The sequence below is a fragment of the Phyllopteryx taeniolatus genome, chromosome 8, assembly GCF_024500385.1.
Source record: "Phyllopteryx taeniolatus isolate TA_2022b chromosome 8, UOR_Ptae_1.2, whole genome shotgun sequence".
Lineage (NCBI taxonomy): Eukaryota > Metazoa > Chordata > Actinopteri > Syngnathiformes > Syngnathidae > Phyllopteryx > Phyllopteryx taeniolatus.
The window spans coordinates 23,277,779-23,295,903 of NC_084509.1; the positions used below are offsets into that span (position 1 = coordinate 23,277,779).

At 40.7% G+C, this 18,125-nt stretch overlaps 2 protein-coding genes across 3 annotated transcripts in view; both read left to right on the forward strand.

The window, feature by feature from the left end:
• The window catches only part of tp53i13 (tumor protein p53 inducible protein 13), a 400,199-nt gene that overhangs the window by 262,142 nt on the left and 119,932 nt on the right, over window positions 1-18,125 (forward strand). The window lies entirely within an intron of this gene.
• Window positions 12,163-16,826, forward strand: LOC133482357 (transcription factor 7-like 1-C). 2 transcript variants are annotated; one of them, XM_061782416.1, is made up of 8 exons: window positions 12,163-12,296; window positions 13,553-13,630; window positions 13,703-13,811; window positions 14,693-14,754; window positions 14,841-14,918; window positions 15,170-15,329; window positions 16,099-16,206; window positions 16,291-16,824. In XM_061782416.1, exons 2-8 carry the CDS (start codon window positions 13,557-13,559, stop codon window positions 16,324-16,326), a joined length of 627 nt encoding a protein of 208 aa, XP_061638400.1. In that variant the 5' UTR covers window positions 12,163-12,296; window positions 13,553-13,556; the 3' UTR covers window positions 16,327-16,824. The 2 variants fall into 2 exon arrangements, with proteins under 2 accessions (XP_061638400.1, XP_061638399.1); XM_061782415.1 differs by having other exon boundaries at window positions 13,553-13,811; window positions 16,291-16,826.

The window sequence follows — 18,125 nt, forward strand, 5'->3', positions numbered from 1 at the left end:
GTACATCAATAAAAGTGCCATTTTGCCAACATTTTCATGTAAACCTAGAATAGTACTCAGTAGTGCTGGGCGATATGACGAAATATACATATATGGTGGGGGAGGCTAGAAACATGTCTTTGCGCCATTTCTCTTCTATTGTGTTTATCATCATTTATCTATTTTTCAAGCAATGATTTCCACATTGTATGCTGTATGGCTGAAACGAATCCTCGAGTAATTCCAGTACCTTGATGAACAAAAGATACAGAGAAATTCTCTCTGCCTCTGTGTTGGATTTATCTTACCCAACATTATAAAAAATAGACACAAAAGGAATGAAGACACTGGTTTCTTTTTCTCATGAGGAGGGCGTATGGGAGATTGTTCAGAAACATTTGTTTTTTCTCTGTTTTTTTAAATGTATTTGTAAAGCTCGGGCTACGTTTAAAATGTGGCACAGCGCACATACTGTACGCCAACTACCAAGGAAAGAAGGACACGGAAGCGAGTGTATTTGATTGAAGGAACTGGAGTGATGGGGAGAAAGAGCGACAGCAAAAAAAAAGACAAAATGGCAAAAATGCGGGAGTCTTTATGACTGAAATGCAAGCCAAGCACCGTGACGTGTAATCATTGTAACACGGACGCCCATTGTGAACAGTGGCGGTTCTCGCTGGAGGGCCAGTGTCCCCCTAACACTGTGTTGGCCCCCCCTGTGCTCCCTCCCGTGAATGGATTTTGATGTACCAACGCTAAGCCGTGTAGATACAAGGTCAAATGAATGTAAAACTATTCGACTGACATAATGTTAGCTCTAGTTTTCTGTTAATTATGACCACTGTCGAATTTGTCGGTAGTCAATTTTGATGGTGACAACTATCTACTACAGGGTTTACTTAATCTGTTAAAAAGCAGCGCTGTGGAGTGAAGATGAAAAGAAAAACATGATCAATTTAAGTGAGGAATTCGTAGCTGGCCTCATCGAGCAGACGTCTGTGCGGTGGAACAAGGAAGTATTTGATGGATAAAATATCAAGGACCACTGTTGCCTAATGGGTTCCGATATAGGTGTCTTAATTTTGGTTTGAATGTTTCCAAAACATCTCGTAGAATAAAGAATATTTATCTTATTCCTCCTACTTAGCTGATCTCAGTTCATGAATGCACAGCCATGAAGATAATGGATTATTATTGTTAAGCTGCACAACATAAGGGCTGTTTATTCCTTTTTTAATTCATGCCTTATGTATTTGAGACCCATATTACTCCTAAATTTAAAGTGAAATCTATATTTGTTTTATTTATTTTTATTTGTGTTGCCTCACTGGAAATGCTTGTAGACAAGAAAGTACAGTTTGCTGCTATGCACATTGCACGATGTGAATTTAAGAAAAAAAATGTTGGTTATCTAAAAAAAGGAAGCCAATTGATTGGTCATTATTAAGTGTAACGTCTTATTTTCTCTTGTGTATTCATAGCTGCTCTTTAACCAAGCAAAAAATACATTATTATCCAAATACTTTATTAACTAATTATTCGATAGAATTAGGATTAGGATGATTAGTTTGTGAAAGATCTGTTTAATGTTAGTTACAAATAAAGTGAGCAATTGTAAGTATGTTGTTGAATTTTTCAAAGAATAACTGAAAAGATACTATATCGTGGTATATCCTCATCGTCATATAAAATGGGCCATATCGTGACAGATTTTGTTCCATATCGCTCAGCACTAGTAATCAGTTGAGCTCAGAATAAACTGCTAACAAAAACATTAGTGATTATTCAGTTTGTTAGTTAGAAGGGTGAGGATGTGGCATTAACAAAATTAATATTTACTGAAATGATTATTATCTAAGTTGTAACTGAAGAACAATAGTTTGGTCAACTATGGTATTAATGACAGTATTATTGTGTGTTATCGCCAACAGAAAATCGTCTCCCTCTCAGTATGTGTCACAAGAGCCAAATAATCCCTGGCATTGTCTTCAGGTGTAGGAATAAAGTTTATAACTGCTAAAATATCACACAAGAAGTGACCATGCATGTTGTTTTACGGGAATTGCATATAACAAAGGTTATCCTTTTTTTTTTTACAGGGATAAGGATATGTCAGGTTTTACCTCCAACCGTTTACTTCCGAACGCTGCTCGAACTGCTACGCCAATATACAACACAAACCCTCGGCCAGTAGGCCAAAGCAGGGGTTACAATGGGTTTATTCCCATACAACACAGTTATGTGCCTCTACAGAACAGTTTTCTGCAGCCAAATCCAATGATGGCTCCACCCAGCATGCACTTTGTACCAATGAGCCATCAAAATATTCAACCGCTTACACAGAACATTGAAACACGTCCACACATTCCTGGACAGGTAAAGTTATCATCAATTTTGTGATTTATGTAGTTAAAAGAAAATGAGCATGTGGTCACCTAAAGGACAAATAACCCTTGCAGTTTTGTGATGTTCCATTAAAACATTGCATTTCCTCGCTGATTGTTTCCAGACTAATTTTGTACCAGAAGTTATGCTGCCTAACGGCATGAAAATGTGTCCTGTTGGATTACTGTAAGCAATGCACACCACTAACAAACCAATACTAAAATATTAGAATGCTAGCTACTCATGCCTACTTTCTTTTATCTGTGTGAATCTGTTAAGGAATGGAGAGCTGTTGTACAAAGTCACAACTCCTAACTTTACGGCTCCTCTTCCACCCACCATCACCAAGCCAAAGTAAGATCTTCCTATTTCATTTGCAGCTGTTTGAATGCTTTGGTCAAATATGATGTTTTCAAAAAAAATAAACAATGAGCAAAAATATCTAGACATGACCATGTATATCCTCAAATAGTGGATGGCCAAAGCATTTCTTTAGCAGACCTTTTTGCTCCACTTGGATAATAAGTGGTTTTGGTTTTCCTTTTGCATTTGGGTGGATTTTTATCCTTCTCCGACTTCCCGATTTATGGAGTGGTCTCAGACGACGTGTGTAGCCTGTATCTGAGTTGGAGTTTTATATGTTTTTTTTTTTTAATGTACTGATCTTACACATTAATACGCTGTTAGGATGTGTAGCCTGTATCTGAGTTGGAGTTTTATATGTTTTTTTTTTTAATGTACTGATCTTACACATTAATACGCTGTTAGGATATGGTTTTTTTTAAATCACAAAGGCCTCACAAACTCAAATTTGTCTGTTCTATTTTAGGAAGAAAACTAAAAAAGTAGACGACCAATACACGGAGCAAACATATGTCAAGAAGCCTCTAAATGCTTTCATGTTGTTCTCAAAAGAGCATAGGCAAGCAGTCAAGGACAGGTCTGCCTCAACGAATATTGCTGTTATTAATGAGACCTTAGGAAAGATGGTAAGTGTTACACAAATGTACTAAGTTCTTTTTTTTTTTAAATGTGTTATAGTGTTTAAATTGACTATTGCAAACTAACCTCACAGAAAATGCACTCATTTGCGTGATCGTCAATAGAGTTAATAAATGTCGCACTCAGATGTGACTGCACCGAGTATTCGAGAGTTATTTGTGTGTTAATTCTAAACTATGTTGTTACATCAACACAGTGGCATTTGCTACCAGAGGAGGAGAAAGCCAAGTATTACGAGCTGGCGGAAAAAGAAAAGCGACTGCACTCCCAGCAGCATCCAGACTGGTCCTGTCGCCACAACTACGTGGGTTTGACTCATTTGCATACACCAATGTACTTAACTAGCAAATAAACACTGTTTATTCTTGTAGTCAGCAGTTGATATTAAAAAGTTAAATGTGTGTGTGTGTTTGTTTGTTTGTCTGTCTGTTACTGTAGGGCAAAAAAAGGTACAATAAAAGAATCCGGGACTTAACTACTGGCAGTCTGCAGGGTAAGGCAATATTTATAATGTGATGAATTTCAATTAATAACCTTTAGAGAATATATGCAAGAGAAATGTACTCTAAACAGATCACATATTTGACTTTTTAAAGCAAATTTTCACATAACTGGAGGTGGCACAAACATGGTGCAAAGAATCATTCAAAACGCTTTAAGAGCAACTGTGAAGCGGTGGAGGATAACCCCAACTCTGGATAGCATTCCATGATGATAGTGGAAAAGCCAATCCTAAACAAGGAGTTTGTGCGCACCCTCTGTGTGTAGGATGTGGAGATGCTGAAGGTGTGCAAGAAGATGGCGAAACTACCAATAGGGCACTTACCCAACTAGCAGAAATTACAGATTGATTCTTTGCTCCATATTTGCCCCACCTCCAGTTGCGGGACAAAGTGTTACACAGCTGTGCACTAAACAAAAGCTTTTAAAAAGCAGAGAGAAGTGCACAATATTAGACCAGAATAGTGGTGAGCTGTAGTGCAAAACCACAACATAAACAGCTGCTACAATTTACAATATCTACAGAGGGTCCTCGGTTTATGATGGGAGTTCTGTTCCTACAACGCTTACATTACCTGACTTTGTGGGAAAGTTGGAACGCACTGTGGTCTTATCACTGACTTGGACTAACACAGCGCTAAAGTTGTAATTGCAATACATGAATGAAAATCACTTATAGGCCATAAACATAAATTTTGGCCTTCTGGGCCAGGTCACCATTGCAAAAGAGATGTTCTGTTTTAATTGGTGTTTTACTTGGTTAAATAAAGTTTAAACAAAATAAATGAAGAAATTTGGTTGCACAAGGATGCACTCCCTCTGGCATGTGGCTGTGTTCGGAAATAACAGATCACATTCAAACTCATGTTCAATGGGAGTCCACACACACCTGCCACCATTTCAATTTTCAAGTGGAACAACAACACATGCATAGGGCCTTCCAGAAACAGTATTTGCGTTATCCACAAAAATTATTTTACAGTTACTGTACTTGTGACCATGAAGTAGGGCTCATGTTGCCATAAGCACAGCCAAAACCGCAAAAACATCTGCAAATTAACGCAAGATGCTTTTTAACGTTAGAAGTGGGCTGAAATATCCATGTTTGAGTACTGATAAAACTATGCTGCATGTTAAAGCTGTTGTTTTTCGTAGTCTGTAATGTAAACACAAGGCGCACGCTGCTATCACAACTCATTTTGATTGGCCTGCGAAACCCAATAGAAGTAGTTGTGTCTGGAAATGAGACTTTCTCGTGCCGTTTGATTGGTGAATTTGAGTCAAATGTAACTGTGATAATCACGGTGGATTGGAGCAAGGGCCCCCAATCCGGAAGTCGAAAATGAATGTCTAAACATAGATCGTGCATGCACGCAATTATTGCTAAATGAAAGTAGTGTACGGTATGTAGAGTATTGTAACAGAGTAACAGTACAGTTTCTTCTTAACATAAATACTTGAGTGAAGGTCAAAAGTATGCTTCATTAAAATTATTCTGACAAGTACAATTTATCCAAAATGTTACTCGAGTAAATGTAACAGAGTAAATGTAGCACATTCCTGCCCACCTCTGCATTTTACTAACAGAGATCAATGCTGAAAGAAGCTTTTTTTAACCTCATTTTATTACCTAATAAACCTTTTATATTCAGCTGCCATGCCAACATCTAGAGCCCGATGCAATTTGAAACAATTTAAAACTCCCGCCCACCTTGTCATACCAGCTTGTGCCACATTAACTTAAAACACTTCTTGGAAGACTTCTATAGCAGATACATTGCATGCAGTGGAGTTATTCTGTACAATAAAATAACCCCTATGTATGGAAATGCAATATAAATGTGTCAGCTGTTATCAACTAGGACATGTTTTGGTATTGATTATCTATTAAGCCATTGTTAGCCTGTTTCTGTATGTATACGATAAAAACGAATTCTTTCTGTGTGTTTGTGTATGAATTACATGCACAGTATTTTTTTATTTTTTTATGTGAAATGTGTTGCCTAAAAAAGTAGCATTTTGATTTCTACAGCAACATCGACATCTGAACTTCAGGAGGAAACAGGACAGGCAGAGAGTGACGACGAAGAAAGCTCTGCTTCTTTGTCAGTGAATTCAACAACCGAACAGTTCTCTTTGGAACAAAAAACCCCCCCATAAATGTACAATTTAACCTCGGCTGTATCACTCCCCACCCAACCAACAAATATGTATTCTTGTGAAGTAATTATTTTTTTCTGTTTAATCGTAGCCTGTTATTTGATGTACAGTGACAACAGTTACAAATTGTAGAAAAACAAAGTTTTATTTTTGTATGAGTAAAGGCTTGCAATTGTAGTGACACCTCATTAAATAACTTATTCTCATAGTTTCTAGATTAATTTCTTTATATTCATTCATTTTCTATGCTGTTTATCCTGGACAGTCGCAGTATGCCCTCATTTTTTAAATGTTTTTTTTGTCTTCACTTTTGATTTAAAAGTCCAGTAAACACGGAAGAGAACATACGCAAAATTGTTTATTATGAGTCTAACAAGTAAATATTTCATTTAAAAAAAAGATAACCCCTAATCAGTACTGGGAGAGACAGAGGTGTATTTTTTAGACTGACACGGGAGTGTATTTTGACTCCCGCTCCCTTCCACTCCAAGAGAAATAATCCTAATCCCTCCCAATCCCGAAAGAGTGTGAAAAAAACTAACAAAAAATAGTATCACTCCCTCCAATTCCCCATTGGAAATTCTTATTTGAGTTCAAATAACAGTTTCCTCTCCCAGTGGAGAGGATGTGTTTGGTTGTCATATTTCCTGCTCTCGGTGACTTCAGCTCCTGTTCCTGCCCAATGACGTTAATAGTGAAGGTTACTCTTATCCTGCGGGAATCCCATGAGACCCATGGTCATCCTGAAAATGTCAGCCTCTAGTTCATATACCATGTACCAGAGGTGGGACCAAGTCATTGCTTTGCAAGTCACAAGTAAGCCTCAAGTCTTTGCCCTCAAGTACCGAGTCAAGTCCCAAATCGAGACAGGCAAGTCCAGAGTCAAGTCGCAACTCCTACACTTTGAGTTTTGAGTCATTTTAACAATATATTTGTATATTTAATATATATTTTAATATCTGGCAACCAGTTCAGAGTGTACCACATGATGAATGGGTGTTCGGCGCCTTCCAGGAAATGCCGATTCCTCCAACACCATCTTCACCGCCAAGAGCTCCCGGTCTCCGATCCCATAATTTTTCTCCGCCTGAGAGAACTTGCGAGAAAATAAGGCACAAGGGTGGACCTTACCATCAGTCTGGGATCGCTGAGACAGCACCGCATCAACCCCCGCCTCTGATGCATCGACCTCAACTATGAACTGCCTCTGTGGATCCGGATGATCGAGGATAGGAGCTGAGGAAAAAAGTTTATTTAGCTCACAGACGGCCATGTCGGCCTTTTCAGACCATTGGAAGGACGCTAGGGTTGATGTGAGTGCAGTGACGGGTGCTGCCACCCGACTGTAGTTCTTCATGAACCGCCGGTAGAAGTTGGCGAAGCCAAGGAATCGCTGCAGCACCTTTCTTGTGGATGACGTTGGCCAGTCAGTGACTGCAGCTACCTTGGCTGGATCCATTTGAAGCTGCCCCTCAGCAATGACGTAACCCAAAAAGGTGGTCTTTGGAACATGGAACTCACACTTTTCTGCTTTAACAAAGAGCTTGTTCTGAAGTACTTGTCAAACATGTCATTTGTGATCTGCGACGTAACGGGAGAAAACCAGGATGTCATCCAGGTACACAAAAACACATTTTCTGATCATGTCACGCAGGACGTCATTGCCTGGAAGACAGCAGGGGCATTGGTCAGGCCGAAAGGCATTACGAGGTACTCATAGTGCCCTTTATGGGTGTTAAATGCTGTCTTCCACTCGTCTCCCTCCCAAATGTGGACAAGATGGTAGGCTTGGCGCAGATCCAACTTGGTGAAAACTGTTGCCCCGTGAAGCGGGGAAAAGGCAGAGTCAATCAGGGGCAAGGGGTACTTATTCTTAATGGTGATGTTATTAAGGCCACAATCGTCCACACATGGACAGAGGGTCTTGTCTTTTTTGTGGACAAAAAAAGCCTGCCCCCACCGGTGAAGAGGAGGGCCGGATAATACCTGTGGCCAATGACTCGCTGATATAGGTCTCCATGTCCTCCCGCTCTGGACGAGAGATGTTAAAAAGACGGCTGCTAGGTAGCGGTGCACCAGGCTGTAGTTCAATAGCGCAATGGTAACGCCCGTGTGGGGGTAGAGAGGTGGCATGGTCTTTGCTGAATACTGGAGCTAGGTCATGGTAAATTGAGGGGACACCTGATAGGTCAGGGGATTTACTCAGACTTCGGCCACTTGGGGGCACCGCAGCTGATCGCAAGCAGTTCTCATGACAGAAATTGCTCCATGAGGTGATCTTGGGCACGGTCCAGTCGATGATGGGATTATGGAGCCTCAGCCAAGGCAAGCCAAGCACGATTGGAACTTGAAGACAACACTGGACCGAAAAGGCGAGACAAGACCCTAGATTTCCGTCGTAAGGGGCTGGTGCGGGTACATACAGTTCACGCATGGGTGAGGGGGGCAGTGGGAGCAGTGGATGCTGCAGCAGGCGGCTGTGCGCAAGGTGGGAGTGAGGCAAATTGATTTTGGAGGGATGTGAGAGCTTGTGAGAAGTCACATACCTTTTGAATCAGCAGGGTGAGGGATTGGTCGTGTTGCTCCAAAAGGTTGTTTGTTGGACCCAGATGCAGAGAGGACAGGGAGGTGAGTTTGTGAATAAAGGTTTATTGCAGCTTGGAAGCGAACAAAAGGAACTCCGAGAACTAAATTCGGGATTGGCAGGGTTCCAACGAGGACCAGTCTGGCAGGGTAGGAGTCCGTGTTCTCGGTGGGCCGCAAGAGGTGAGCACTGGTTTGCAAGGAGCAAGGGCAGATGGCAGACTGGGGACAAAGAACAAGAATTAGGTAGAGGTAACTCATGAGGTCTTCAGGAAGCAAAAAGATCGGCAAGGTGGGTAGACTACGAACTCGACGTTGATAGTCTGGCGACGAGTTGGAGTCCCAGAGCGTCTTAAGTGCAGTCAGGTATAATTAGGATGACAAGGTGCAGCTGCTAGACTCCAACACGTCAACCCTGCAAAGCACTCATGACACACACACATGCATACACACACACACGCACGCACACACACACACGCACACACACAGACACACGGGCTGGACTCAGGGTGCTGAAACAGCAGCCCTGACAGCTCTCTTGTTGATGACATCTACACATGGTTCTGTATAAAATGCCATTGGAAGCAGACTGGCACCAACATTTTAGACCGTTTCCTCCATTTTTTTTAATTGAATTTTATTTTTATTTTTGTGTTGTCATCGTCCTCACATAGTTCTCTGCAGCTACAAACTGTTATTCTTCCGCAGACCTGTTATCAAAATTAATCTAACAGGGGACATGGGCAGAGTTTGGTTGCTTTCATGTTTCATAAAAGTTGCCCTTTACCCTTTACCAGGACTCTATTGTTGCAATTGTGCCTAAAGTCTCCTTTTGTTGCATTGCTGTTCCAAAACGGCCCTTCTTTTGATTCTGATAGAAAGCTGGAAGAATAGGCAATATCTTTGATTTGGAGGTTTTCTTTTCAAATACCTTTCCATATTTAAGTTCAATTGGCCACAGTAGATGAAATAATGCCTTTTGTCCCAAACTCATTATCTGTCTTCTCCAAGGTTTTATGGTCACAGATGATACAGCAACATCTTTTTTCTTTTTTCTCATAAGTTCTAGTGATTGTCGCTATACAAATAGTGCACTTGCCCCTGTGCTTATCTACTGCATCGGTTTTCTGACTGAATCCTCCTTGCTGCATCATAAGACATCTGTTTTTCTAGGATTGTCCCTTCCTCCTCGCCGGACTCAGTGGAGGTCCGAGTTAGTTCATACTCTATCTAACCTTAGAAGGCTGATTAATTCAGAGGAATCCCTCTCATCAGTGGGGCTGTCCATCTATAAGAAAAACTGCATGAGTCATGTTTACTGCTCGCTGCTGTAACCACGAATTTCCCTCCTGTGGGATCAATAATGTCTTCTTCTTACCTTCCAAACACCCCTTTTTACATCTTGGTGTACATCTCTTCTGTGTGGGAGATGTCTGGTGTTGGGTCACATATGACAGAGTAGTAGCAGCTTCTCTTTCTGTCAGGATAGTTTTGAACACTTTTTCCCCTACTCTTTTACCACAGAGATCAGTAAACTTGTTTTGAGTTTCTAATTACAAATATATTCATTTTAGCGCATCTGACAACATGGTTTTCAAGTCTGTTTTTTTTTCCCCCCCTTCTTGTTGCCCAACCCTGATCTTTCTGATGCTGCTTCTCTGGCTGTGGTGGTACTTCACCAGTTTGTAGAGGGTATTGCCTTTACGTCTTCCTCCATGGTGACAAAACTGTTCTTTATACTTTGGTCCAAGACGGTTGCAATGTTAAGGACATTTTCCAACACTCACAGTTTCCAATATGCTTCAAAATCTTGCTGTGAAGTCATTTCTTTTTTTTCCTTTCACGTCATGTGAAAGACCGCTCTCTTCCACCTTCACTGTCAGACATGAAAATGTTTTCCAATTCAGGGGCAACACAGAAGACAATTCGGGGTCCTTCTCACCACTTAATGCATCTGTGAAACTGCTGAGGGGGCCAAAGACCTCTCTAACAGTTTGTAGAGTGGCCATGGCTGTGTCTCTGGGCATCAGGTGCCACTACGGTTTTCAGTCAAAACAGCACAGATGGCTTTTTACTTTGTAAAAAAGATGTCCACCATTGCAAAGGTGGAGTTCCATTGTGTAAGCTTGCCATGAATTAACTTTTGCTCAGGCAACTTCAAGGTCTTCTTTTTATCATTTAAGCTTTTATCTTTTGTCCAACTGATACACAAGATGCTGGAATCCAGGTTTCTCAAAAGTATAGCTGGCACCTGATCAAGACATACAAACTCCGCTACGGCTCTGTTCAATCTTTTTGCATCTTTTGAGTCAGAATTATACTCTCTGATGTTTTCAAATAAAGCTTGGAAGGGAAGACTGCTAGAGGAAGATCAATCCAACGGTGTCTTTGAAGTTGCATTAGTATGTTTATATTTTCTCTTAGTGCCGGCGGCACGGTGGACGACTGGTTAGAGCGTCAGCCTCACAGTTCTGAGGAACCGGGTTCAATCCCCGGCCCCGCCTGTGTGGAGTTTGCATGTTCTCCCCGTGCCTGCGTGGGTTTTCTCCGGGCACTCCGGTTTCCTCCCACATCCCAAAAACATGCATTAATTGGAGACTCTAAATTGCCCATAGGTGTAAATGTGAGTGCGGATGGTTGTTTGTTTGTATGTGCCCTGCGATTGGCTAGCAACCAGTTCAGGGTGTACCCCGCCTCCTGCCCGATGATAGCTGGGATAGGCTCCAGCACGCCCGTGACCCTAGTGAGGAGAAGTGGCTCAGACAATGGATGGATGGATGGGTTTTTAGTGCCCCAAGGACTCAGAATGAATGGCGTGCAGTTGCGGAACAGTTCCATTCACGTTGGAATTGTCCCAACTGCATCGACACTTTGAACGGTATACATGTGAACATCAAACGACCAAAGAAATCAGGGTGTGTTTTCTTCAATTATAAGCACAACTTCAGTTTTTTGTTGGTCCTAGTGATGCGGAGTGCAAAATTGTGTATGTTGATGCTGGCCGCAATGGATGGAGGTGTCTTCAGGGGGTGTACATTGGATCAGACTCTTCATGCCAAAACAGTCAACCTACCTGCTCCAAAAACGTTTCCTTGTGACTCTGCTCTTCAGACTCAGGGCTGTTTAAGTTGCTTGCATATTCATTCATTCCATATAAAGATCTGTGTGAACAAGGACACGCCAAAACCAACTCCTTTTAAGCAAGGTGGATAATAAGATTGATGTAATCCTTTAGCCTTTGTGTGTTTTGACCAGTGTCAGAAACCTTTAATGAAGTCACCAGAGAAGTATGTTAAATCACAATATGTCTCCCTCAGAGTCTGAACGACAGTGATAGCTGAGATTTACTTTTAAAATAAATTCAACCCCAGGTTACAGCTGCAAGGAACCTTTTGAGCCCAAGCCCCCGAAAATTTGAAAGTAGCACATCATACTTATATAAAGAATTGTAGCATCATGTGCATGATGTCTCAAAGTACAGCAAGATCACACACGAAAGGCCATCACTTCTTTGAAGTCTTTGACGGAGGTCTTTAGACAGTGTTCATATCAGTGAGTAGTAGTAGGCTTTCTAGAGTCAGTCTCAGCAAGAAAATTCCCAGCAGCAAATGGATTTGGAAGCAAAGAAGGGCAAGCTCATCCAACAATTTAAGTAACCTACAAAACCTACATTGAGAACTACATGAGTAAGTACTTCTAAGAATCCTCATACATTTTACAATCACTGATTATTCATTGCTTGTATTCAATTGAGAAAATGAAAACCGTGCCGCCTTGCTACAATCTATCAAAGTAAAAGTAAAGTTACTGCTATACATATATCACCCAAGTTCACTCTGTTATTACACAGTCACGTCTGTAGCAGTTTTTTTGTTTGTGTGTGATTTTAATTGCAAAACAAAAACTGAAAGCCTTTGTTTTTGTTGCTGGTAAAGGTTCAGCTGATTTGATAGGATTTTACAAAAGGCACAGTTCAAAGACAATAAAAGGCCTCAAAAGGATGTACTTCTCAATGGTATTACTAAGGAGAGGGTCACACATTTTCAACAGATGACTGCCTTCGTTCGTGTGTGGAGGGTGGACCAAGGAGGCAGTTGCCCCTGGCGTGAATGTTTGGGGTTATGACATTTCAAGAGAGGAAAAAAACTAAAGTGGTCAGAATTTAAAAACAAAAACATTATTACAGAGTCACAATGGATGCCTTAAAAGTCTCCTGCCTGCCTTAGACGTGGACTACTTATGTAGTCTTCAATGTATGCAGTCTACAATGTATAGATCAAGTGTTCAATGGCTGTGCATTTGTGTACTGCGCTTGTTCATTTCAGTGTCACTAGTGTTTACTTTTTGAGGCATTGTAAATAAAAAAGAATGTTTCTGTTGCATTTGAAAATACTCTGTTATGTTTTCGATTGGTCTAAATGTGGTATCGTCGGCACAAATGGTCTACAGTAAAGACTCTCGCAGATGCTGCCTCGTGGCGGGCAAATACTTTTCTGAAAAATGTGAAAGTACGTGCAACGTCTCTGGTCTATGGTGGCGCTACAGAAACCTTTAAGGAAAACGAAAAGACCATGTCTGATATTTCTAAAACAGAGCCAGTCTCAAAATTATTACACATAGAGTGAAGGTGGAGACAAGGATTTCTTATCTTCTTCAGACAAGACAATGACCCACACCATGCATTCCACATATTTAATTGTTTCACCAGACCACCACCACCCCATTTAAAATTACTGGTACAAATATGAAGAGGGTTCCTCGTGATCTTGCCCAAGTACCCAAGCGGCCAATTCTTCACAGGTCAACTCAAAGAAGGCTAAGCTGTAATAAATGTGTGACATGTCAGAAGTGAAAAGTGGAGAGAATTGTGTGACCAAGGCAATCCAAACTCCTAATAAACGAAGGACCATTTATCAAGGGAGTGTGTGTTTGGTTTTTGCAGGGATATGGAAATGGCTAGTTTTACATCAAAATGTCTTCCTCAAAATGCTGCTCAACCTTCACGACCTGATGGGCCAAGGTACAACACCAACCCTCAGGCGGTAAGCAGCCAGCAGAGGGGCTATAATGGCTTTGTTCCCATACAAAACAGTTACATGCAGCCAACTCCTGTGATGGCTGTTCCCAGCATGCACTTTGTACCAATGAATCTCCAGCCGCTGCCCCAGAGCATTGAGACACTTTCCCATATCAATGGCCAGGTAAGCCAAAAGACATTGATTATCGTGACACGAGTATCGTGTCCGCACTGCAGAGATCATAGATGCATGCAGCAGTGATTGCAAACAGCAAACCAGCTGAGTGTCATTTTTGTTTGACACCTGCCGTGCGTAATGTACTCCGATTAAATACTTCCTTTTAAAACTGTGACTTTCTAGTTAGTAATCAGCCACAACACATACATGATTTAAAATAGTTAATTGCTGCGTGACACATTCTCCAAATTGCAATGCAGGAATAGATAAGACACTTGGTTGATGTGCATTGTCCAATACATTTGTTTGCAAAAACAGTGGTGGGAAAGTTCCTTTCTTTCTTCTGCTGGCTCAGCTACACACTGTAGACCTGTTCTCAAATTTATTTTGGGTACAGTGAAGGGACCACCAAGGACCCCCCTCATAATAATCGTAACGTCAATGAAAAATAATTACGATCTAGTTTGATTTTTGTCAGTACAGTACAGAGACCTATTAAGTTTCTGCACGGAATATATGAGAAAGTGAGAAGAAACGTTACATCCTTGTTCTCTAGCCATTAGTTTACTCTGTCGACAAATACAGCGCAGCTCAGCCTCTGACTGGCGGACATCATGGCAAGTAATATGCCTTTGGCAGTACAGCAAATTCATTTGAAACGGTATTTAAGGTGATAATATACTGTACGTTTTCAGAGTCCTATTAAAGTCCTATGGAAGTGGGTCACAACTTTGCAACAAAATTTTGACATTTTGACACTATATTAGGAGAACACATCAGGTATTATTTAAACGAACATATTTTTGTTTAATAATATTTATACAAGAAATACTATCAAATACAAATGATTTGCAGTTAAACAGTTGCCTTATCTGTTATACATTCAGACTAACTTTGTACCAGAGGTGATGCTGCCCAATGGCATGAACATGCGTCCTGTTGGATTACTGTAAGTACACACCAGTTTTTGAAATAGTCCCTGCAAATGTAGACACATGTTCAATCTTCAGTGTGGATGTATGTCTCTTTGTTTAGGAATGGCGAGCTTTTGTACAAAGTTACAGCGCCATCTAACATTGCTGCTCCCCCTCCTGCCAACATTCCCAAGATCAAGTAAGACCATTTTTTTTTCAGTCAGCAGTAGCAAATAACATGCTAAATAAATTTTAAATAAATAAATAACGTGATAAATAAATTTTGTAATACAAGCTTCTTTCCCCCCCCCCCCCCATTCTGGACAGTTATTTGTTAACTTTGTTTTACATGTTTGATCATTGAGGTTTTACCATTTTTCCTTTGTCTAAAATTTGTCTCCTCAGTGCATTACATGTCTGCTGCATTCCACACTCTTACTTCTGTTTCAGGAGGAAAACTAAAAAAGTGGAAGACCATTTAACAGAGCAAACATATGTCAAGAAGCCTCTAAATGCCTTCATGTTGTTCTCGAAGGAACATCGGCAAGCAGTCAAGGCCAAGTCTGCCTCAACGAATATTGCCGTTATAAATGAAACCTTAGGAAAGATGGTAACTGCTCACACATTGCTAAACAAGTTTGGGGGTAGGGGTGGGGGGGGGGGGGGGGTTAAGGACCTGGCTGGAGGACTGGAAGGCCGCATTTGACTCAATGCAGTGGTGGTTCTAGACCAATTGTAGACAAGACCAGTCATGGAACAACTATAGGTTTGTACATTCAAATCTACAAAATTCATTCCTCAATGGTGGGGCTCATTGAAAATTTTGCCAAACAAGACCAGTCCCAAATCAACTTGGGGCACAGGGGAGGTCGAGCACAGTCTTTATGGGGGCACTGCCCCCCTGAGCCCCACTAGAACCGCCACTGACAACACTGAACGTGTGGAGTTGAGGCCAATTCACTTGTCGAACCTACTACCTGTCTGCCACAACTGATTTCTGAGCACATTGGGGAGGAAACATCTTAATATCCCACACCACAGGATAATCCCTCAGGATCTTTTTAGTGACATGTGACAATTGGGCCTTTGCTGACTTTCGGTCACAAGGGAGGGAAAATTCTTGAATCGGGTCCAATTGTAGAAATGTCCGTAGGTCCTCTCTTCAGAGTGTAAAGACAATTCTACCTTTGTGATTAATGAAGTATACAAGATGAGTAAAAACATCCTCTGTGCTGGCAATTTTACCTCGCAGAAAAATGTGTTCCTATTTTATAATATCCTTGTAACCAAATAGGAAATTCTCAGATCTCATGTGCAGAAAATATCCCTGTGTAGACATTTTTTGCATGCGTCATTCTAAATGTAATACTTGAACGCAGTGGCATTTGCTGCCTGATAAAGAGAAGGCCAAGTATTATGAGCAAGCTGAGGAAGAGAGGAAACTTCACGCCCAACAGCATCCAGACTGGTCCTGTCGCCACAACTACGTAAGTGGGACTCTTGGTGTGAATGCAACATGATCCGCTAATGAGGTGTGATAATAAGATGCAAAGTCGTGTGCTTATTTGTAGGGCAAAAAGAGGTACAATAAAAGGACCAGGGAGTGAGCTATAGCAATGCTGGCTTGTGACATTGAGGAAGCCGAAAGGCGCAATGTGTTTGAACAGGATCTTTTTTCCCTCCTCGTCACGGACTTCATCAACCCACACGAGTGTCACTGGGACAAGCAAAGTCTCATCGAATATTTCCGTGCTATCATTTGTATCCATAGCAAGAGACCACCATTGTATCCCTCAAAAGGTGAAAACGACTTTTGTGTTCTCATGCAAACCATGGCTTCATCAAGACGTTGTTTTGAGCACCCCTCGATGTATTTAATCAAAACACTGATGACGTGACATCCCGGGCCTTCTTTTGCAGGGAAGTATCTCATCAATTTGTAAGTACCATTAACTGCCCCACAACCGGGAATTTAACTCGGATTTTGCTTTGCGCTGTTACAGGAAACGAAGGTAAATAAAAGCCGATCGACTGTCTTATCGATCTCTTGTCTTGGCGTCTCTGAGATCACAGAGCTGATGCAACAGGATCATCAGATAGATTGATGGGAGTTGGTTAAAGGGGCACCAGTAAGCACTTCATCAAGGTTCATTCGTCACATACCTGCATACCGATTTTTAAATTGATGGTCTACAAGCGGTTAATTGTACATTTTACTTATGTACATAAGTATAAGTATGTCACGTTTTTTTTACATATGCGCTTCCTCTTCTGTATATTGATTTTTTTTTGCATAGAAGGCCCTTTACCAGAACCTCGCTCATCATCATCATCAGCCAGTCAACCTCAAACAGTACACAAAACGGACGCTAGAGGGAAGTATAGTCTTAAGCATTTCGCCAACGGCGTCTTGTACAGGTTCAACATTCTGCAACGATGAAATATTATTGAAAACTTACACGCTGCTTCCGCAACAGCCCCCTCTGTTGGTTTATATTATAATTACAAAAGTTTCCTCTGCATCATAATATGAAATACTATATGTAAATGCATATTGAAACTGCGCATGTACCAGCCAAGATACTGTTGATATGATCAGCAATGGGCCCTCCTAAAGCTATTTTTTTTAAATGAATAATGCATGCAAATAATAATTTAGGGGATGTCTCACACAAAACGAATATAATTTCTTCCGTAAAATTGCTCTTAGGAGAAGTTATTGTCAAAATCTGCCAAACTTGACTGTGTTCGTTTCCAACAATAATAATACGCTGTGTGACTTGACACATGATTCCAATTAATTTCGTACACTTTGGAAAAGAGGAGGCGATTTTCCAACGCGTATTAACATATAAAGACAATAGCATCCATCCATTTTCTGGACCGCTTATCATAAGAAAGAAACACCAAAAAAAACTAATTTCAAAGGACGAAAAGGACAGCCATCAATTAGTTTATTCACAGAGACACAATTGATGTTTATAGATTCTCCTATTAATGCTAAAAATCATAATAATTTAATAAAGATCAATGAAGAAAACATCACTGAAAGAGTGAGGCTAAAAACCTATCCGCATTAAATGCGTTACACGAGGCGATAAAAAAACAGCAGACCAAATGTCCAAATTAAATGGACATCAAAATTATCAGTATTATTATTATTATTATTATTATCATCATAAAATGATCCTATTGATAACAAATGAATGTGTGCAGCGTGGATCTATGGAGCGGAATTTTGCACTCAAGTAGCTCGACTGAAATGCAAATTTGCGTTTAGTGCACACTAAAGCGAGCTTGTAATGTAATGGCCTTCAGGATAAAAAAAAAATAAAAATGTAAAATGTTTTTATTTGATTGAGCTATTCTTCTTCCTGTGTGAACTCAAGTGAAACCACCTTCATAA

Bases quoted from the DNA above. Each gene is read 5' to 3' on its own strand.
- LOC133482357 (XM_061782415.1), top strand. From the start codon at position 13,557: ATGGAAATGGCTAGTTTTACATCAAAATGTCTTCCTCAAAATGCTGCT. The intron at 14,755-14,840 runs GTAAGTACACAC...CTCTTTGTTTAG, and splicing joins ATGCGTCCTGTTGGATTACT to GAATGGCGAGCTTTTGTACA. The intron at 16,207-16,290 runs GTAAGTGGGACT...GCTTATTTGTAG, and splicing joins GGTCCTGTCGCCACAACTAC to GGCAAAAAGAGGTACAATAA.